Source organism: Thalassophryne amazonica, chromosome 5 (assembly GCF_902500255.1).
Source record: "Thalassophryne amazonica chromosome 5, fThaAma1.1, whole genome shotgun sequence".
Taxonomy (NCBI): Eukaryota; Metazoa; Chordata; class Actinopteri; order Batrachoidiformes; family Batrachoididae; genus Thalassophryne; species Thalassophryne amazonica.
The window spans coordinates 91,511,983-91,536,287 of record NC_047107.1 but is presented as its reverse complement, the minus strand read 5'-3'; the positions used below and the strand labels follow the sequence as shown (position 1 = coordinate 91,536,287).

The window sequence follows — 24,305 nt, the reverse complement described above, 5'->3', positions numbered from 1 at the left end:
AGACTCAAAACTAAAAGTTAGCAGTTAGCTGTAGGTTCTGCTAAATTTTTTTTTTTTTTATCAGTTTATTGGTTACTAACTGAAAAGTTAGCTTTTATTAGTGGTTATCGAAGCTAACTTTTGGCTAGCTGTGCCTATCACTGTGCCTCGCAAACATGGGTTCTGACCAAATAAATGTGGAAATTACCAGCAAAGCACGGCAGTTGCTCTGTTGTTGGCTGCGCAAAAGAAAACAAGTCTTCTTTTAACCTCTATGTCTGAGGATCTGAAGACCAGTTGGATTGTTTCATGTAAATGTACCACAACAACTTCAAAAGTGTTGCGTGTGTGATAACCATTTTATGTGTTTTACTGTGTGTAGAGTGATAGCTTGTTGATTGTGTTATTGGCATGGAAGCTAATGTTGCTAATGTTATGCCTGAAACACAGAGTATTGCATGCGCACTACTCGACTGCCGTCACTGACACGCACAAGTGTGTATTACACTGGGCTGTGTTTCAGTTACATTTGTGTTACATTGATGCTCAGTCGTGTTTGTCCATCTGTATGTGGCCCTGTGATGGACTGGCGTTCTGTCCAGGGGCCTCTCACCCTATGGTTAATGGGATAGGCTCCAGCGCCTCCACCCCCAGGTGACCCTTAATGGAGTAAGCGGGTATAGAAAATGAATGAAATTCCTGAAAGCACATGTTGTGTTCAACATGGTGATGACATGGACAAAATGCATGCGTGCGTGCACAAAGACACGCCCAAGTCATGTAAAGGAGCATAATATGTGGGCTTTAAGGTTTCAGAAAAATGTAGTTTTGAGTTAATTTAGAGCTCTGCTGCAAATGACCTCTAGGAAATTACTATTTACATTTCAGCATCTGTCATACTTTGAAACAATTCTCTCAGATGTCAAAGATGAGCAAAGCTCTCAGGCTTGACTTTGTTTTAAAATGCCTCCAGTTACATTCTGACTAATAAGATCCATTTATAGTTGTAAAGATGTCTGTAGCTCAGTTTATTCTCAAATGAGAATGCCAGCTTCATTAATTGAAATTATGGATAATAAAAAATTCAAATAATTGCTATTGTTTGGGTTTGACTAACTGACTGATAAGACATATTGCATTTCAGTTTCATATCATTTTAGCATTATTTTTTTCTGTAGATATTACAATATTATATCAGTCAGAATCCATTGCATCAGCATTGCAATATGACAAAGATTTTGACTCATTAGCGTTCTAATGGCCCAGTCACACGGCACACGACGATTCCCGAATGAAGGGAAAAAGTTTTAAAAAGTCACAATTCGTTGAGAAAAGGTGGACGAAAGAGCTTTATAACCGAATAGCCTGCGAAGCAAGAGCGCAAAAGGGACGAAAGAGGAACTAAACAAAACCGAAGCTAATGATCTCAACGCTTTAAACGAAATGCTCCTGTAGCCACAGCTGGAGCAGTGTGTCTACATCTCTGCATTCCAGGACTTGGCGCTGGGACGGAGCTCATAGCGTCTGAGTCCTGGAGAACCCACAAACAGAAGCTGTGGAGATCTGTGTGCATGTCAGTGGACCCGCCTGCTTTGGTTCCTCGTCCAGAACAAAAGAGGGATCATCTCCTTCGTCATCAGAACACTCACTGTCTGTCGACACGCTGTGAGCTCTGTCTTGCTCCAATTTAAAATAAATAAATAAATAAAAAATTCTGGTGTTCCATGGTCACTGCTCTGTCACTGTATTACATTATTAATCAGAGCAGTAAATTGATCAGTCAGTGTGAACGCCACGCATTGACTCCTGGCGGTTATTCCACCAGCTGCAGCTGATCCACAACGTGAATTCTGCCTTCCAGAACAGCTCTTTATGTAATCATTTGAATTATCTACCTGTTACCACATGTACAGAAGGGCTGGATTGTCATTCCTACGCTCATATTGTTATATTTAATAAAAAATAATAAGCGCACGTTGGAGCCGCTGCTGCTGCGTTCAAGTACCGTCGGAAATTACACAACTTTTTTGTTTCAAGTTCAGCAGTTGGGCAATTCCATATGTGTCGTACGAGACATTCAGAGATGCATTTCCAGCCTGGTCAGACAGTGTTAGAACAAGTACCTACATTTGGGTGCAGATAGCTTGTGATTCCACTGGGCATATTGCCTTGTGCATACTTTTGATCAGAAATGTTTTTGGGGGAAACAGGCAAAAAAATCAAACATGTTGTATGGGACAAAAATTGGCAAAATTCTTTCCAGTAAATTCAACACTAAAAGACTGAGTAGAATGGAGACAGATTCATGTAACCATGCTGGAAATGTTCCCTAGAGTCTGAAAAGAAGCCAAATGAAACCTTTTCTCATATGACTATTTTTTATTAAATGCAGAGACTTTACAAAAGTACAGGGCAGTATGTCGTACGGGACATCATAAATGTGTTGTATGGGACGCGCTGAAAAATGATATGGTTTATCCCAAAACAGTTCTATAATTGTCATTTCAGTTAAGGTTGTTGCAGCATATGCTGTAGAATATCTAAATGACTGATTTTGTGCTTGATAAATTATCTTATTACCATGTGTGCAGGAAAACTGAGGTTGTATGTCGTGTGGAACACGTCATATAAGAATGTGTCGTATGGGATAAACGACTTAACATGTAGGTTACAAGGCTACAAATACCTCAATCCTAGCAGGTTTTCAAGCAACGTACATTTTTGATACAATGGTCTTGAACCTAGAATAGAAAATAGTTAGTTTGTTTTTGGTAAGAAGACAGATAATTAGAACTTGAATTCTTAGACAAAATGTGAACATGAGAACAAACAAACAAGATTTTAAAAATGTATGAAAAACTCAATTTTATTGTTGTATTATGGTATGTCAAAGCTACACATAAGCCCCTTTCACACCGGGGCTGCTTCGAGTTGTTTCATATAGCGTCATGACGATGCAGGAATGTCTGCATCAGGTGCGTGCAGCAGCGGGCAGAAAGGAGGTGAGGACGAGCCTGCAGGTCTCTGCACAGAGAAATCAGAGTGCACAGTCTGGCTGCAGCCAAACTGTGCACTCTGATTTGTCTGTGCAGAGGACCTGCAGGCTACGTCCTCACCTCCTTTCTGCCCCGCTGCTGCACGCACCTGATGCAGACATTCCTGCATCGTCATGACGCTATATGAAACAACTCGAAGCAGCCCCGGTGTGAAAGGGGCTTATGTGTAGCTTTGACATACCATAATACAACAATAAAAATTGAGTTTTTCATACATTTTTAAAATCTTGTTTGTTTGTTCTCATGTTCACATTTTGTCTAAGAATTCAAGTTCTAATTATCTGTCTTCTTACCAAAAACAAACTAACTATTTTCTATTCTAGGTTCAAGACCATTGTATCAAAAATGTACGTTGCTTGAAAACCTGCTAGGATTGAGGTATTTGTAGCCTTGTAACCTACATGTTAAGTCGTTTATCCCATACGACACATTCTTATATGACGTTTGTTCCACACGACATACAACCTCAGTTTTCCTGCACACATGGTAATAAGATAATTTATCAAGCACAAAATCAGTCATTTAGATATTCTACAGCATATGCTGCAACAACCTTAACTGAAATGATAATTATAGAACTGTTTTGGGATAAACCATATCATTTTTCAGCGCGTCCCATACAACACATTTATGATGTCCCGTACGACATACTGCCCTGTACTTTTGTAAAGTCTCTGCATTTAATAAAAAATAGTCATATGAGAAAAGGTTTCATTTGGCTTCTTTTCAGACTCTAGGGAACATTTCCAGCATGGTTACATGAATCTGTCTCCATTCTACTCAGTCTTTTAGTGTTGAATTTACTGGAAAGAATTTTGCCAATTTTCTTTGTCCCATACAACATGTTTGATTTTTTTGCCTGTTTCCCCCAAAAAACATTTCTGATCAAAAGTATGCACAAGGCAATATTGCCCAGTGGAATCACAAGCTATCTGCACCCAAATGTAGGTACTTGTTCTAACACTGTCTGACCAGGCTGGAAATGCATCTCTGAATGTCTCGTACGACACATATGGAATTGCCCAACTGCTGAACTTGAAACAAAAAAGTTGTGTAATTTCCGACGGTACTTGAACGCAGCAGCAGCGGCTCCAACGTGCGCTTATTATTTTTTATTAAATATAACAATATGAGCGTAGGAATGACAATCCAGCCCTTCTGTACATGTGGTAACAGGTAGATAATTCAAATGATTACATAAAGAGCTGTTCTGGAAGGCAGAATTCACGTTGTGGATCAGCTGCAGCTGGTGGAATAACCGCCAGGAGTCAATGCGTGGCGTTCACACTGACTGATCAATTTACTGCTCTGATTAATAATGTAATACAGTGACAGAGCAGTGACCATGGAACACCAGAATTTTTTATTTATTTATTTATTTTTAAATTGGAGCAAGACAGAGCTCACAGCGTGTCGACAGACAGTGAGTGTTCTGATGACGAAGGAGATGATCCCTCTTTTGTTCTGGACGAGGAACCAAAGCAGGCGGGTCCACTGACATGCACACAGATCTCCACAGCTTCTGTTTGTGGGTTTCTCCAGGACTCAGACGCTATGAGCTCCGTCCCAGCGCCAAGTCCTGGAATGCAGAGATGTAGACACACACTGCTCCAGCTGTGGCTACAGGAGCATTTCGTTTAAAGCGTTGAGATCATTAGCTTCGGTTTTGTTTAGTTCCTCTTTCGTCCCTTTTGCGCTCTTGCTTCGCAGGCTATTCGGTTATAAAGCTCTTTCGTCCACCTTTTCTCAACGAATTGTGACTTTTTAAAACTTTTTCCCTTCATTCGGGAATCGTCGTGTGCCGTGTGACTGGGCCATTAGAACGCTAATGAGTCAAAATCTTTGTCATATTGCAATGCTGATGCAATGGATTCTGACTGATATAATATTGTAATATCTACAGAAAAAAATAATGCTAAAATGATATGAAACTGAAATGCAATATGTCTTATCAGTCAGTTAGTCAAACCCAAACAATAGCAATTATTTGAATTTTTTATTATTATCCATAATTTCAATTAATGAAGCTGGCATTCTCATTTGAGAATAAACTGAGCTACAGACATCTTTACAACTATAAATGGATCTTATTAGTCAGAATGTAACTGGAGGCATTTTAAACAAAGTCAAGCCTGAGAGCTTTGCTCATCTTTGACATCTGAGAGAATTGTTTCAAAGTATGACAGATGCTGAAATGTAAATATGTAATTTCCTAGAGGTCATTTGCAGCAGAGCTCTAAATTAACTCAAAACTACATTTTTCTGAAACCTTAAAGCCCACATATTATGCTCCTTTACATGACTTGGGCGTGTCTTTGTGCACGCACGCATGCATTTTTGTCCATGTCATCACCATGTTGAACACAACATGTGCTTTCAGGAATTTCATTCATTTTCTATACCCGCTTACTCCAATTAAGGGTCACCTGGGGGGTGGAGGCGCTGGAGCCTATCCCATTAACCATAGGGTGAGAGGCCCCTGGACAGAACGCCAGTCCATCACAGGGCCACATACAGATGGACAAACACGACTGAGCATCAATGTAACACAAATGTAACTGAAACACAGCCCAGTGTAAATACACACTTGTGCGTGTCAGTGACGGCAGTCGAGTAGTGCGCATGCAATACTCTGTGTTTCAGGCATAACATTAGCAACATTAGCTTCCATGCCAATAACACAATCAACAAGCTATCACTCTACACACAGTAAAACAACATAAAATGGTTATCACACACGCAACACTTTTGAAGTTGTTGTGGGTACATTTACATGAAAGCAATCCAACTGGTCTTCAGATCCTCAGACATAGAGGTTAAAAGAAGACTTGTTTTCTTTTGCGCAGCCAACAACAGAGCAACTGCCGTGCTTTGCTGGTAATTTCCACATTTATTTGGTCAGAACCCATGTTTGCGAGGCACAGTGATAGGCACAGCTAGCCAAAAGTTAGCTTCGATAACCACTAATAAAAGCTAACTTTTTCAGTTAGTAAACCAATAAACTGATAAAAAAAAATAAAAAATTTAGCAGAACCTACAGCTAACTGCTAACTTTTAGTTTTGAGTCAGTACGCAGTCAGCTAAGCCAGTTTCAAGTTTAAGCACCGCAAGTGCTGCTGGGTAAATTCAAAGGCGATCACAGACTAAAAACAAACAAAAATCCAGAGCTTCTGTCTTTGTGCACCTGGCCCGCTGCTACAAAAAAAAAAAAAAAAAGGAAAAAGAAGAAGCATTTTTTTTTTTTTTTCATCATGTTAATAATAGACTGCAGGGTGATTCTATGGTAATGGAATTACAATCGGAGCACATTTTTAATGGGGAGCTAAAATATGTCCAGATTTTCCCGTCGTCATAATTCCGTTACCATAGAATCACCCTGCATGCATGAGACCCTGAAAACTTGCTAAAACAAATATTCCAAATAATCTGTGTCCGCTATGTTTAACCTGCATGGAATATAATAAACGCAAAATGTATTTCAGACATTCAATATATATTACTCTGGAACAAACTGGACAAACAATGCTGTAAAGGACAATAATGAGGGCATTAAAGAGCAAATTTCACTTTCCCCCAGAACAACATGAACAGAAAGCTCACAGCGATTCCCATTGAAAATAATAAACAACCTGAGCTTCTCGCATGTTTAAATAAAACAAACACAATAACAATGTCTAAAAACCCAGAAAATATATTCACCAGTTTTAGGCACAATATACAAAGAGTTTAATGTTGCGATGTTAATGATGTTGTTCATGTGCAGCGGTTAAATTGCAACCTGATCAGAGCATCTCATTTCTCAGTGTAAGTGAGATCTCGCAGAGCGGCAAACTCTCCAAAGTTTTGCAGGATTTGAAACCTCAATAGGGCAAATGATCTGGGTTTATAGACGTTGTTATTGTGTTTGTTTTATGTAAACCTGCGAGAAGCTCAAGGTGTTTCACCATTATTTACAGTGGGCAGGGAATTGCTGTGAGCCGCGATCACTTCATGTTCATGTCATTCTAGAGGAAGCTGAAGTTTGCTCTTTAATGCCCTGCTTATTGTCCTTTACAGCACTGTTTGTTCCAGAGTAATATATATAAAATGTTTGAAACTTGGTTTGTGTCTATGAAGTTCCACGCAAGTTAAACGTAGCAGACACAGAATATTTGGAATATTTGTTTTAGCAAGTTTTCAGGGTCTAATGCAGCAGTCTCTTAATGAGCTGGCTCATAGAAAATCATGTGGGGGTGGCTGGATGACTGACTCCGATTTTGATGAAATTTTCACCATATACCCTTCAAGTAGATTGGAATGGCAAAGTCAGTTTTTTTCCCCATCAGGCAAAATTTTACTTGAATTTTGGTCAGTTCAAAATTTGATGTCAAAATGGCCCCAGATTGTGTTACATTAAAAATATAGTAAAACTGGCCAACTTTGACATATCCGTTCTCAATTCTCAACAGGTAGACAGAAAAAGTGAGTGTGATTCCTCATACGGGGTGCCAGTGACATTCAAAAACCACTGTTCATGTAGCATATTTCCTTATATTTCTGTAATTGACACTTTTTGAATCCCATAGGTGAAGACTTTCAGAGCCAAATCTAGGTGAGCAGGAAATTTGAAATTTATCATAAATCAGTCAATTTTCCACTTATTTCAGCAAATAAGATGTCCTTTCCTATGTTTACCAGTACACAGAATCAGTGTATATGGTTATTTTGGTGATTAGAGGTCAAGGTCATTCTCAAATTTTACAATTTTTTACATATCTTTTGTACTTTACAGGACATTTTAGCACTTAGATAAAATTTAGTTTGTGACTACATCAATTGATAGAACACATTGTTAGCATAAAGTTAATTCCCAACATGCACATAATTCATTTTATTGTGTAAAAAGTATACAAAAAGTATATATAAATACACAACGTACATTTTGATATAATACTACAAGAGAAACTCATATGAGATAATACTAAAATCTTACAAATTTAACTGGATGGCATTATAATATTAATCAAAAAGTTTTTTTGAATATGTTAACAGATGGAGACTGTACTACATGTTCTGGAAGACTGTTCCATAAACAAACTGTTCTGTTACTAAAAAAGGATTTCCTAATATTAAGTCTAGTTCTGTTTACTTCAACACTATAAGGATGGCCCCTCAAACCTGCATAATGTCTTAAGGTAAAGAAAATTCTAAAGTCTAATGATTCAAAACCATGCATAATTTTATACATTTCTAATAGATCTCCTGTAATTCTTCTGTTTTCTAAGCTACTAATACCCAGTTCTCTAAGTCTGTCCTCATATGGTATATGATATAATTCAGGAACTAATTTGGTTGCCCATCTCTGTACCTTTTCCACGACCTGTTTATCCCTCTCCAGGTGAGGAGACCAGACCTGGGAACAATACTCAAGATGAGGCCTAACAAAAGATTTGTACAGTACTAAAAACGAGGTTTTGTCTATATAAGTGAAACAACGCTTAATCATTACCAGCATTCGGTTTGCCTTTGCTGCAGCATTTGCTATATACTTAGAAAATGACAGATTGTAATTAAGACGCCAAGGTCTATTTCTTCAGTTACCACTTGGAGGGGCACCTCATTCATAAAATATCTATATTTAGGGTTTTTCTTACCTACATGCAACACCTTACACTTTGAGTGAGTCATTAAAACACAAAAGCTATTCACATGTCCATTCGACTAGTTTATCAATATCTCCTTGTACCATTTGTGAATCAACCAAAGACAAAATTTGGTGATAAACATTTGTATCACTGGCAAATATTTTACATTTTGTTTGTAATACCCCAGGTAAATCATTTATGAAGACTAAAGAAAATAACAGGCCTATAAGACAACCTTGGGGAACTCCAGTTGATACATTCATTCAACTTGATTTTGAACCATTTACACATACTCTCTGCCTCCTGTCTGTAAGGAAATCCTCAATCCGGTTTAACACATTACCAACCACACCATATTTTCTCAACTTGTACATCAATCTCGCATGTGGGACAGAATCAAAGGCCTTTCTAAAATCTAAATACAACACATCAAAGGGTCTCCCTTCATCATATAACTTAGTCCATTCTTCTAGAGTATCTAACAAATTTGTGGTATAGTCAGTTGAATATAGGTTGAAGAGGATTTGCAAATCATTGTATTCTGTTTTTATTTACATTTTACACAACGTCCCAACTTCACTGGAATCGGGGTTGTAATTTCACGCTATATTCACATCAGTAGCATTTATGATAGTTGACCAATCAGTATTTCTTAGCATTCCACATAGTTTACCACAGTCTGCTTTATTATAATCATACCTGAATAGGTAATTGCTACACTCTCTACCAACATCGACATTGAAATTCCACAGCAACACACTGTGATCAGCTTTTTACATTTAGTTCATTCGAAGACAGTACTAGGTCTAAGTAACTTGGAGCATTTAACCCCCTTTGTCTAATAGGCTCCTTTACATGTTGCACAAGAAATAAATCACAAAATCTCTGGGAAACAGAGTTCTCCATATCAGATACCATACAGTTTATCTAATCTATGTTTGGTAAATTGAAGTCACCACTGACTAGGATTTTTCCCTTACTTATCCTTGAAGCTACTTCAAACTGATTCATCAGGCTAACATTATAATCCTCACTGGAGTCTCCTTTCCTGTAAACCACACCTATCAGACTGACATGTTCAGCATGATTCCTCAACCAGCCCCATAGGGTGTCTTTAACATTCATGTCATTTAGTACATTACAAAATTCAACATTACGAGGTCTATTAGAAAAGTATCCGACCTTATTATTTTTTTCAAAAACCATATGGATTTGAATCACGTGTGATTACATCAGACATGCTTGAACCCTCGTGGGCATGCAAGAGTTTTTTCACGCCTGTCGGTTACGTCATTCGCCTGTGGGCAGTCTTTGAGTGAGGAGTCGTCCACCTGCTCGTCGATTTTTTTCATTGTTTAGGAATGGCTCAGAGACTGTTGCTTTGTTTGATAAAAATTTTTTCAAAACTGTAAGGCACAACTGAGTGGACACCATTCAATAAATTCAGCTGGTTTTCGGTAAAAATTTTAATGGCTGATGAGAGATTTTGGTCTGGTAGTGTCGCTTTAAGGACGGTCCACGGCGCCTGACGGCGATCTGCGCTTCGAGGCGGCAGCGTCTCGCCGTTTCAAGTTGAAAACTTCCACATTTCAGGCTCTGTTGACCCAGGAAGTCGTCAGAGAACAGAGAACTTTCAGAAGAAGTCGGCATGAGGAGTTTATTCGGACATTCCATTGTTAACGGTCATTTTGTAATGAAAGAACGTGCGGGCAGAGTCGCATGTCGGGCTGGACCCGACCGCGGGGGGTCACGGCAGGAAAAACACCTCCGTTGGAAATCTTAACGGGCAAGTTGGAACATGCCCAAGCTGTTAAACAATTTCTCAGTTACTCACTTGTTGAAAGCCATTAAAAGCCGCCTGAATTCTACAAATGGTTTTCAACACGGAGGTGTTTTTCCTGTCGCGGCGCACACAGATTTGCCGAGTCGTCACGGAAAGGACTCGGCGAATTTGCGCGTACGTCTTTCATTAAAAAAATGTCCTTAAACAGTGTAATGTCCGCATAAATTCCTCATGCCGGCCTCTTCTGAATCTTCTCTGTTCTCTCACGATGTCCTGGGTGAATTAAGCCTTAAATTAGGATGTTTTCAGCTCGAAACAGGCCGACGACAGTGCCTGGAAGCGCTGCAGGACGTCCCGCTCCGTGGGAAGTCCTTACACCGACAGAAACACCCCATAATCTCTCATCAGCCGTTAAACTTTTCACAGAAAACCAGCTTAATTTCTCGAATAGTGTCCACTCGGATATTCCTCACAGGTCCAGAAAAAATTTTGATAAAGCAACGCGCACCGTCTCGAGCAGCGTGTGAAACAAAGGAATTCAGCCGAGAGGGCGGGACCACATCTCACTCAAGGCCTGCCCACAGGGAAATGACGTCACCGACACGCGTGAAAAAACTCAGGCATGCGCACGAGGGTTCAAGCATGATTGGTGTAATCGCATGTCATTCAAATCCATATAGTTAAAAATGGTTCCCATATGGTTTCCATAGTAGAGAAGCTTGAATCTTCGACTGGACTGGGTTGCTTGACATGAGGACATTTCGCTTCAAATCACAGAAGCTTCCTCAGCTAAAATTCTTGCTCTGGTAGTCTGACTTCTGTCTTGACTCTTGTAGAGAAGAATAAACCAGAAGCCAACAAAAGCTGGAGTTTTTTAACCTAACCAGACCCCACCTACCGAGAGGCTGACTGCTATAGGCTAGTGACTTAACAATAGCTCTAATTAGCACCTATTGTGCTCTAGTTAGCACTCTCCTAATGACAGGACGCCTCCCCTGATGGCTCCCTTGACAACTCTCTCCTGATGACGTGAATGACTCATTACCATGAACAAAAGACTGAAACTGCTTTGACCTGAGTACCACATTGTAAACAGGGGACAAAGCTTGTCTGAGACCCGCTCCGCAGTTAAGGCTGGGTTTCAACTGTTTTACAAAGAATGCTTCCTTGACACCTCTCTCAAACCATTTCTTCTCTCTGGCTAAGATTTTAACTTCCTTGTCCTCAAACGTGTGGTTAGTGTCTTTCAGGTGGAGATGAACTGCAGACTGAGGTCCACTGGTGACCTCTCTGCGGTGCTGGTATAGCCTCTTGTGTAAAAGTTGCTTCGTCTCACCTATGTAGTGTTCATTACAGTTTTCCTGACATCTGATATGATACACTACATTGCTCTGTTTGTAACTAGGGATCCTGTCCTTAGGGTGAACTAATTTCTGTCTCAAGGTGTTGACTGGTTTAAAGTAAACTGGGATTTTGTGCTGTCTGAAGATCCTCTGTAGATTTTCCTCTACTCCTGCTAAATAAGGGAGAGACACTCTTCTTCTTGTCTCCGTCTCCTGTCTATCTGGTCTCTTTGTTTTCTGGGACTTCTGCACTTTGTCCAGGGACCATCGTGGGTACCCACATACTGTGAGGGCTTTCCGTACAAGTTGTTGCTCTTTAGCCCTTCCCTCTGCAGTTGTGGGCACCTGTAGGGCTCTGTGTTGAAGAGTCCTGATCACCCCGAGCTTGTGTTCAAGGGGGTGGTTTGAGCCAAAGAGTAGATATTGGTCAGTGTAAGTGGGTTTTCTGTAAACCTCTGTCTGGAGCTGCCTGTTCTCTCCAATCGTCAGACTTACTGCCAATACAAAATTCTTTTTCCAGACAGTTTTCCTTGGACAGTTCAGGGGATGCAAAGGTCCTCGGATCAACATGTGGATACATACCACATCCATCCACCCACAATAAATTATTAATTGTTATGTTAATTAATAAGGGTTATTAGCTTCTGTTCCTGAGATTGGAGAGACTGGGCATAGTGAAAGTTTTTTTCTATCTTATAATGGCTGTTCATTGTGGAATCATGCAGCTAAAAAGTTGGTGGCATTCTTATTTCTGCAGACCTCCGTGTAAACACAATGGGAAATCTCAATGTCAGCAAAAACAACCAATGTTATGTCTGTATGTTGGACAATAAGTCAACAAACTAGAGATGCATGATCCACATTTTTTCACTTCCATTCCGGATACCTGAATTTTGATATCCACCGATACCAATACTATTCCCATACCACAGCTCTGTTTGCTTTAATATATTAGCATTTTTGTTGATTTTTGTATGAGGATAGTTTCTATCCCCAGTTATACTGCTTCACCGTGAAGTGGTATAGAGGATTTTCTTAAAAAGAACACCTGAAAGTTCAGCTACAATTTGCCAGAAGGTACATCTAAGGGCCTGGTCCCACTGAGGAGAGGATTAATTGCGCATGAATTGAGTATACAAATCGCGGGCGTTCGTTGTCGTCCGCAACAAAAATGGCCAAAAATGACAAATGTCCCAGTATGAACTACGGATATATTAATAATATATAGCGAATATATGATGAACAATCACGGTTATATAACGCATGTAGTGAGGAAACTGATCGACACATTGAGATTATCACGGCAGTATTACGGGTGTATTATGAATGCATCGCGCACGTGTTGCACGTGCACGGCATCAGCATTGCGGTCATAAAATAAACACACTCGGGTCGTCGGCATCACTATTCACACCAACAATAAAGCCTCTGGAGCATTTGCTGGACTTGGACAAGTTGATCACAGAGATTTGTCATGCGAGGGTTAACTGTTCATGAGTTTGGGGAGCGGGAGGGGGGAAGCCGCTCTGGGTGTGAGACGATTTTTTTTTTTTTTTGAGTGAGTTGTGGATAAACAGCAACTCTTCCTTTTGTTGGTGTTAAATAAAAGTCCTGGATTGCAGCAGCTACATCTTTGTGGATTTACACAGCCGGACCGGCACTGACTGGCAGGTACATCGCTTTCTGCCACACTTTGGGTTTACGTGACGCGTTTGTTATGCATTCACAGACTGTCCGCAAATCAGCTGCAAAGTAGATGTAATAAAAACGCTTTATTCGTGGCCAGTTTGTATGCATTCACTACAACATATTTTAGTTTGTGATTTGGACATGATGGGCACGATATATATTTGTTTTACACACTGTCCTGGTCCGCTGTCAAGCCGCAAATCCCCGTCAGTTGCGGTTAACAGCAGATATACAGCGCATAGAGTGAGTATGTATTGTGTATGAATTACGTATATATGGAGTATGTAAGGCGGATGTCATCTGCATTCAGATTTTTGAACAGCTCAAAAATCCTGGCTGCGGACATGCGTACCTCTGCGGATGTTCGGATGACGGCCGACTCATACAGGCATGTTACTCGGATATTGCGGATTTTGGCGAATATGGGCCAATTCTGTGCGCAATCCATACATAAATCCTTCTAAACGCCAGTGGGACAGGGCTCTAAGATACAAACCTAGTTTTGATGTTTAGGTGAATCAATTAAGTACTTTTATTTAGTTATTTATGGTGGTTTCTTGTGGTAATTTGGAAAAGCGGAAACGTGCTCCTTCATTAAAATGGTACTTGTATGCAATGTTTGGGGCGCCCCTGTGGGGGGGGGGGGGGGGGGGGAAATCAAATCTTGATTGATGAGAAATGGAAGGTCTTGAAAAAAAAAAAATCAGAAACTTTATAAAGAAAAGACAGCGCTGTCTCCGTCTCTCCCTCGCCAAGAAATTAGCTCTTTCAAATGCTGAAACACACGCAAATGTAAAAGAACTAAATAAATATGATTAATGGTATACATGTTTATGTACATGTAAAACAGGGCCATTGTTGGGTTAGTGGCTGAAGTTTCTCTCTCTTGAACATCAGATAGCACACCCGGAGTTATGGGGTAAAAACAGCAAGAATGGTGACAAAGGTCAGTTTCACTTTGTACAGACGTCAAAAGTTAAAGTTGCTCCAATTTTTGTAAAATGTTATGCAAATTATTGGTTAAGTTAATAGGGTTTTAAAAAGGAATAGTTTGCACCATGTGTCATGCTTTAGTTGTCACGTTACAGGGTAACATATGCCACATGCCATACGTCCACATTGACATTTACTTTGGAAACCAAGCATTCAACACAGTCAAAACTATTCCATTTATTCAGCCAATAATGTGTACCACTTTTTACCAAAATTGGAGCATTTTTAAATTTTGCCCCTGTGTAATTCGTCACTGGCCCCAACCTGGCCGACATACTCAAACACTGATTTATGAAGAACATTCATGCCAAATCTGATGCTTGTATCACCAAGTGAACAATTCTGGCCAAATGTCATACTTATCTGCTCTACTACTGCAAACATTGCACGTTGCTGTCTTACTTTGCGGTGTTTTTAGTATAAAATATTTCTGGTTCTGGATCTGAAAACTCCACAAGTTGTATCAGAAATTTCCAATATGTGAATTATGTTGATAATGGAACCTGATACCAACATTGGATGGGATCAGCCCCATCCGTACAACAAACATGTGACCCTTAATTGAAATAAGTCGATTTAAAAAATGAATGAATAAGTCAACAAAGTACTTATAGTAACAGGCCTAGCCAAACTCGCCAGTCTGCCTGAGTTTTTATCATCTAGAACCCAAGACGGTTCCATGGTGTCATGGATGGAACAAAGCACAGCACTGACACTTGGTTCCAGACTTCAACGGACAACAAAGAGAGATGCTTAATTTTCACCGCATGTTTACAATACAAGAACACATTTGAGTAACCAGTTCCTTTAACAATGTAATAGACTCTTGCTATTGACCTGGTAATGTGCACAAATCACAAACTGCTATTAGTACAGCATCCATTGTTCTTTAAACTACCAAAGGTAATTGACATGCACAAACCTAACTTTTGAGATCAAATTCATCAACTGTGTTCTGTACAGCTTCAGTGCCATGATGTCCCTCTTTATCGTGCAATAATCACAGTAGAATATGGCACCATATCAATAGCCACTGTGAAAGGAATAATATCACCAGCAATATATATTGTAACTTAGTGAACCCCTAGTGATAAAAATATTGTTGCATATCCTGCTAACAATCAAACAAACAAACAAATACCAATGACATTTTTACATCCTTTGCGAACGTAGTAACTCTGAGTAAACACAATGGTGCCATACTGAAACTATTGCAACAATTTTGCATGCATGCATACATCCTTACACAGTGATATGTTGCATTATGAGCAATGACAAAACACTGAAAAATAATTTGTGACTGTGCCATGTTTTTCCAGGGTTGCCAACTTTGAGACCTTGGCGAGAGTGAGACTCTGCATGTGCATTTTGTACAACTATGGTCATAACAGTCCCTAGTTGCACAAACATTTCACAATTGATATCTCTATTACAGACAGTATTTTATGATGGCACAATCAAATTATAACAACTATATTATTAATGTCTTTAAACACCTGACTATTTCATTGTTCCATACAAATGCTATGTTAAAGATTGGCCAGCAGATGTCACCATATTTAATTGTATCAAATGATTCAAACACTGAACCATTTCAACACAATTGCTTCATACTGATTCAGTGGTTCAAAACCCATCAGTAATAATTCTCAATAAAATGTATCAGCGACCACATGTTTTCAGCGCATGTGCAAGATTAGATTTACAATCATGAATACTTGCTAACCAGGACATTAAATAACATGATATTTCCTTTAAATTACCTAATTTGGAACTAGATGAAGTCTGTAGCCTACTGTCTCAACACGCAATTAGACTACGTCTGTAGTGACATGGCACCCAATTTTATTAGACAACAGATTATTCAATTTGTTAGGCTATTTATTGGCTTACCTTATTAATCCAATCAGTGGCTGACTGAGCCAAGCTCCGAAGCTTTGCTCGAACCCTTTCAGAACTCTTCACATGCAGCTGACGTTATCAGGTGCAAGGATTTCAGCGAATCAGTGATCAGAGAATACCGCAGCCAGAACGTTGTAAGCAGCTGCGCTATGGTCTGGTCTACTCTAATCTAGTCATCAACAAAAAAAAAAATTAATAGGAGATGTTTTTATTTTGGTGTGACATTTCTTGTTTATGCGCGAGATTGATGCTGAAAGCGCAAGTGTCACGCCAGATGCGTGAGTGTTGGCAACCCTGTTTTCTCACCACAAGTGGGGCTCTGTGTTGAGGACCCCAGTGGCTGGTGGAAGGTCAAGGGGATGCCTACCTGGCAATGCCTGGCTGCAGCAGATAGATGGTTGTTTAAAGTAGACCTGCACTGAAATAAATGCAGTCAGATCTTTGGACCAAAAAATGACTTATATTTACACATAAGATCCTTCTGAATGTAGTAAAGTAAATCTGCAAGCCCAGATCTGTCATTCAACGGAGAAATCTTCATTTGAAAATGACAAATTTACAGCTAACATTTAGCCCTCCGCAAATTGTCCCTCTCATCATGGACGCTGCCGAGACGTCAGGGACAAGACCCTCTCCCAGCATGCATTGCGCGCGCCAACTGTAATTTGTGGATTTACGTCAGTTTGCATTTGCACCTTTTTCTTGTCTTATACGGATGGATCTACTTTTGTCTTGCGGTACGTTTGGTGAGTACACATTTCTTTTTTTTGTGCTTGAAAATTATTTTTGTGGACTTTTTCATACGCCCGTTTCATTGAGTGGTGTTGCATTGAAAATCTACTGTCTTTCACCTCCGGTGTACCGTCGCGGGCTACGGAGGCGAGACCCGCAAAGAATTCAAGTCATTAAAAATATATAAACCTCTCTCAGCGGCCATGGAGCTCTGCGGCTCCGATTACCGAGACGTGCGGCGCTGCGGATTTTGCAGCAAGAAGTCTGTCCTTGCGAGCAACAGGTGTCACCGCGCGCACTGCATTAAAACGGTGAGCGTAGTCAATCAATCAATCAATCAACTTTTTTCTTATATAGCGCCAAATCACAACAAACAGTTGCCCCAAGGCGCTCCATATTGTAAGGCAAGGCCACACAATAATTATGAAAAACCCCAACGGTCAAAACGACCCCCTATGAGCAAGCACTTGGCCACAGTGGGAAGGAAAAACTCCCTTTTAACAGGAAGAAACCTCCAGCAGAACCAGGCTCAGGGAGGGGCAGTCTTCTGCTGAACTCCATTCAGTAGACAGAGACGTGGTGCTGGCTGCACAGCAGACATGGAGTGTGAGTGCTGCGGCGGCATTTAACGAGCGCATGCACTCGGTAAGCGTATCGGGGGCAGTGAGAGCGAGGCGTCGGGGAATAATGTTGCCCGCTGTAGATGCTGCCGCTGATCTGATCCCCGGATCTGAGCAAGCAGAGCTGTAGCTCACATTCATTGCAGCTTACTTTTGGATGTTGAAACCAGGATGTGTATAACAGTAACATTACTAAGAGATAAAATCAATTTCAATGCGGGACTGAAGGCGGGAACGCGTCATCTTGTCACCGACGTCATGGAAATGATCCGGATGTACAAACTGTTTTCACAGAGGGCTAAATGTTAGCTGCAAATTTGTCATTTTTAAACAAATATTTCTCCGCTGAATTACAAATTTGGGCTTACAGATTTACTTTACTGCATTCACAAGGGTCTTATAAATACATATCAGCTATTTCTTTTCTGAAATCTGACCACATTTATTTCAGTGCAGGTCTCCTTTAAGAGATGTGAGGATGTACCAGTTCTCTGCCTGGGTGGATGCCATCCAGGACCCAAGGTGGTTCTGTGATGTTGTGGATGTGGCAAAGCACAGTAGGGCTTGCTCCCAGACTTGACTTGACTTGAGAGAGGCTCTGTAATAAATAACAATGGGTTGCCGCGGAAACATCGCCAAGCTCAATACAAATACCTGTAATTTGGCCACTTTTCAAAGGGGTCAGACTCAACAATAAAGTCAATTTAATGTATAATGGGTCATTTCAGGTCAGCTTGGTGTATAAATCTCATCGTTTCAGGCAGTGAGAGCTGTCAGCTGGCTGTTAGAAGAAAATTAGAGACAAAACAAAATCAGATGATTTCAATAAACAATCAATGTAGCCCAAGGTGGTTTTCATCGGGCGGCCAGTTGCAGAAGTAGGAATTCTCGCCTTCGTATTGGCCACTTCGCCAGAAGTGACATGGCTCAGCGGCAACCTATAAAATAAAATGCTGGGGGGGATACACTGAGCATTTTTAGGGTTTAGAGAAACCACTGTAATCATTTGGAGCTCACCCTGTGTATTCAATTTTTGAAGTTTTGATTTCTTTCATACAACAAACAACTCAGTAGAGCACTCAGACCTTGAATACTATTTTAATAGGAGTGTTTTTTTTTAAAGGTTACTTGGCAGGTAACCATAATTAAAAACTTCACCACGCCACTGCATCACCATGGCAACGGGGGGGGGGGGGGTACTTACCGACGACTCGTAACTGGACTTCAGCCCGGAAGCTGGCGTGGAGAGGCAGAGTGGAGCTGCACAGGTAGCTCCCTTCGTCCTCAGGACTCACTGCCCTGATGTTCAGACTCCCGTCAGGCAGCACACTGAGCCGCTGTCCAGCTGCAGAGTCTCCGCTGAGGACTTCTCGTCCATCTTTGGTCCACCTCGTTAAGGACGGAGTCACGTTTCCGGTCGAGTAACACGGAAGTATCGCGGTGTCGCCCGCCGCAGCGGTCACGGTGTCGGTAGAGCTTTGAGCCCAAACTGTGGCTTAAAACGAAACGGAAAAAAATAATAATAATAATAATCATGAAAAATGTCACCGTTTTTTTTTTTTTAAACACAAACTTTACCTCGCTGCTTCCGCCCCTGAAGACTCACCTGTCGCATATAAACACAGCTGTAGCAGCGCTGCGGTCTCCACTATCTTCATGATAACTCTGAAAAGCTACATTTCTTTTTAAAGTGGGGAAAAACAACTGTCTCCTGACCTGGTCCAAACCTGCCTGTCCACTTTATCAGTCTGTCGGTCTGCCCATTCTAAACTCCAACACCGCCAGTTCCACAGCGCCACATGATGTCCACAGTGGAAACCACACCCAGACCCACCTTCTTAAAGGGACAGTACACTCCACTACAGCAACAGCCTTAACTTCATAAAGGTACAACACTACAACAGTAAGAAATAAAATAATAATAATAATCACAATAACAATACCCCCAGAAAGGTATAACACTTGGTAATAATAGTCTTAAATTCATAAAGGTACGACACAATATCAGCAATAAGAAATATAACAATAATATCACCAGAAAGTTACAGCACTTAATAATAGTAATAATACCCTTAAATTCACAAAGGTACAACACTAACAACAATAAGAAATAAAATAATAACAACAATAACAATACCCCCAGAAAGGTATAACACTTGGTAATAATAGTCTTAAATTCATAAAGGTACGACACAATATCTGTTATATGCCGACACGGGTTGAGGAGCGGACCTGCGTCTGACTGAACCCAGCGCTAAATAACCAGAAAGCGGTTCCAAAAACAAAACATTTATTTCCCTTTCGTGCAATAATTGTGTACAACATAAAAGTGCGTTTGTCTGGCGGAGTGAAGGACGGCGCACTCTCCAGCGCCCAAAGGGATCGAAGCCCGGCGCTTCTGGACTCAAGTTCACCGCCAAACACCCTCCTGGTGGACACGACAAACTGACTCTGTGAAGGATAGAAGAGGTGAGGTAAGTCAACAGCTACAACTAATATCCTTCAAAGGCACACACTATCAGCAACACATTCAGGTCTGAATTTAAGCTTTATGTAAATGAGCAGCTTCTCACAACAGGTGGAGGATCATCAGTCCACACGCCACAGCCGTGAGAAGCGAGCTGCACAGTTCTCATCAATGTTCAATTATACTGCGTAACAAAATACCAAATTACTATTAACACTTATTCAGACAATTAATCACCTCTGATGTGTGCTGACAGCATGTGTCCCTCACCCGTCCTCCTTCACAGGCACGATGTGTCAAACCCAGGCGCGGTCCTCAGCGTCTCACAAACAAACGTCACAAGGTCGAGTTCCCGGAAATTCTGCTTGAACCACTCATGGCTTAAATGCAGAATGCCATCTAATTATCTGCTTCAGCTGAAAGTCCTTAAGTCTGCACGTGAGCATCATCCACAGGTGCTGCGAGTCATTAGGCCTGCACATGGACATCCTCCACAAGTGCAGCCAATAATGTTGATGAGGGTGAAGGATTCTTCTGCCAGCACCTTCTCCACAGACAAAAAACAGTTTGCATACCACCTGGAGAGCAAAGAAAAGAAAACAACACAAAAACATCCAGCCAAACCCCCCAACACACAACAATATCAGCAATAAGAAATATAACAATAATATTACCAGAAAGGTACAGCACATAATAATAATAATAATACCCTTAAATTCACAAAGGTACAACACTACATCAACAAAAAATAACAACAATCACAGTAATAACAACATTAATAATAATAATAATAATATAATAATACCCCCAGAAAGGTATGAAGAAGAAGAAGAGTTTTCTTATTTAACGTGGGTAACCAACGAAAGTCTACGACTTATTTCCAGAAGGGCCCACGGCACGTGTCACTCCTCCCCCCCAGCACTGATGTTAAGAGTGCCAGTCAGGAGCGTGGTTGCAATCGGGAAGCGAACCCAAGTCGCTGGCATCCCAGTCCAACGTGCAAGCTGTTACACCACCACCTCCCTATATATATATATATATATATATATATATATATATATATATATATATATATATATATATATATATATATATATATATATATATATAATAGTAATAATAGTCTTAACCTCATAAAAGTGCAACAGTACAACAACGATAAGAAAAAATAATAACAACAATATCATCATTGGAAGAGTTCAAGTTTGGTGATGCACTCTTTATTCTAAGTTAATGGTCTTCTTTCCTTGAGTATTTCAGTAAAAACACATTAAACAAAAGTTATTGACAGCTGCAGTTTGTTTTGTTGACAGCCCCCTAAGCTTGAGCGATCTTAGGATAATCATACTCCAGAAAGATCTGCAATACTGGCATTAAACATGTGAATCCAAACAGAGAGAGCAATACAAACCTGAACTCTTCCAACTGTTTTGCATGGATCCACAGTTGTGTAAACATACGTTACATTATGGGTGATGACAAAACACTATGATGACATAGAGACTAGGAGATCAGTGGTCGTGAATGGGGATTCTTCTGTTTCAGAAGCATGGGCACTGACTGGTGGTGGAACAATAGACTAGCTCCACAATACAGTGTGTATCACGGTACATCAATAACAATTTGATACTACACTCAACAAAAATATAAACGCAACACTTTTGGTTTTGCTCCCATTTTGTATGAGATGAACTCAAAGATCTAAAACTTTTTCCACATACACAATATCACCATTTCCCTCAAATATTGTTCACAAACCAGTCTAAATCTGTGATAGTGAGCACTTCTCCTTTGCTGAGATAATCCATCCCACCTCACAGGTGTGCCATATCAAGATGCTGATTAGACACCATGATTAGTGCACAGGTGTGCCTTAGACTGCCCACAATAAAAGTCCACTCTGAAAGGTGCAGTTTTATCACACAGCACAATGCCACAGATGTCGCAAGATTTGAGGGAGCGCGCAATTGGCATGCTGACAGCAGGAATGTCAACCAGAGCTGTTGCTCATGTATTGAATGTTCATTTCTCTACCATAAGCCGTCTCCAAAGGCGTTTCAGAGAATTTGGCAGTACATCCAACAGCGTCACAACCCCAGACCACGTGTAACCACACCAGCCCAGGACCTCCACATCCAGCATGTTCACCTCCAAGATCGTCTGAGACCAGCCACTCGGACAGCTGCTGAAACAATCGGTTTGCATAACCAAAGAATTTCTGCACAAACTGTCAGAAACCGTCTCAGGGAAGCTCATCTGCATGCTCGTCGTCCTCATCGGGGTCTCGACCTGACTCCAGTTCGTCGTCGTAACCGACTTGAGTGGGCAAATGCTCACATTCGCTGGCGTTTGGCACGTTGGAGAGGTGTTCTCTTCACGGATGAATCCCGCTTCACACTGTTCAGGGCAGATGGCAGACAGCGTGTGTGGCGTCGTGTGGGTGAGCGGTTTTCTGATGTCAATGTTGTGGATCGAGTGGCCCATGGTGGCGGTGGGGTTATGGTATGGGCAGGCATCTGTTATGGACGAAGAACACAGGTGCATTTTATTGATGGCATTTTGAATGCACAGAGATACCGTGACAAGATCCTGAGGCCCATTGTTGTGCCATACATCCAAGAACATCACCTCATGTTGCAGCAGGATAATGCACGGCCCCATGTTGCAAGGATCTGTATACAATTCTTGGAAGCTGAAAATGTCCCAGTTCTTGCATGGCCGGCATACTCACCGGACATGTCACCCATTGAGCATGTTTGGGATGCTCTGGACTGGCGTATACAACAGCGTGTACCAGTTCCTGCCAATATCCAGCAACTTCGCACAGCCATTGAAGAGGAGTGGACCAACATTCCACGGGCCACAATTGACAACATGATCAACTCTATGCGAAGGAGATGTGTTGCACTGCATGAGGCAAATGGTGGTCACACCAGATACTGACTGGTATCCCCCCCCCAATAAAACAAAACTGCACCTTTCAGAGTGGCCTTTTATTGCGGGCAGTCTAAGGCACACCTGTGCACTAATCATGGTGTCTAATCAGCATCTTGATATGGCACACCTGTGAGGTGGGATGGATTATCTCAACAAAGGAGAAGTGCTCACTATCACAGATTTAGACTAGTTTGTGAACAATATTTGAGGGAAATGGTGATATTGTGTATGTGGAAAAAGTTTTAGATCTTTGAGTTCATCTCATACAAAATGGGAGCAAAACCAAAAGTGTTGCGTTATATTTTTGTTGAGTGTACATTGCTGTTTACAGTAATTATGAAGAAAGCAATCTTGGTGAATGATGAACTTCAGAGAAACAAATTCTCAAGTATCTTATCTGTTTCCCATTTGCATACTTTATAAATCATTTATGATTCTTCTGCAAGAGGTGGTTATTTCTTCCATGCAGTAGTTGACTTTTGATAGTATCACGATACTTATTTCAAAAACCGCTATTCTATACAGGCTGTGCAATAGGATTACCATGAAATGCAATGTATTGTGCCACCCTGAAATCAAACCAGTTACACCACAGTGCAGCCCAATAATAATAATAATAATACTGCCATTTTTTCCCCCACTCTTTAGGAAGTTTAGGGGATGGATATGGATAAATGAACATTTCACTGACTTACTTTACATCAATCTTTAAGAAACTCAAACAGGATGATATTGTACTGTAAATCTGTTTGAAGTAGGCAATTCTCAAAAACTGAGTGACCGTGCAAGAAGGAGACTAGTGAGTGAAGCTATCAAGACATCTTTGAAGGAGTCACTTTGATCACTTTAAAGAGTCACTTACATGCGTGGCAGTTAGTGGATAAACTGTGCACCTTGCACCTTTTATCTGTTGCATCACCAGATTCAGAGCTTCATGGCAGAGTGGCACAAAGAAAGATTTTCTAACAAAGATGAGAAATTTCCTCTACAGTTTGCTAGAAGCCACATAGGAGACTTGAGTCTAGGTTGTACATATCTGCAAAAATTAGAATTGAAACAGAACTGGTTCCTCAGTGCAAGGGTTCTCTTGTCAGCCTACCTGTTGAAGTATCTTCATGGTGTTGCACAGAGATGAGCTGTGATTAGCCTTCACGACTATGAAAAAACAGTTTTTTGCCAC

The 24,305-nt window shown here is 40.7% G+C and overlaps 1 protein-coding gene across 1 annotated transcript in view; it reads right to left on the bottom strand.

Moving 5' to 3' along the window:
* The window catches only part of vsig10 (V-set and immunoglobulin domain containing 10), a 40,638-nt gene extending 21,044 nt beyond the window's left edge, over positions 1–19,594 (bottom strand). The window contains exons 1-2 of the mRNA XM_034170872.1: positions 19,328–19,594; positions 18,926–19,216 (exon numbers count right to left, since the gene is read on the bottom strand). Of these exons, the coding sequence (XP_034026763.1) occupies positions 18,926–19,216; positions 19,328–19,379 (343 nt within the window). The 5' untranslated portion in view covers positions 19,380–19,594. The remainder of the gene's footprint in view (positions 1–18,925; positions 19,217–19,327) is intronic.
* Between the last annotated feature and the right edge of the window lie 4,711 nt (positions 19,595–24,305).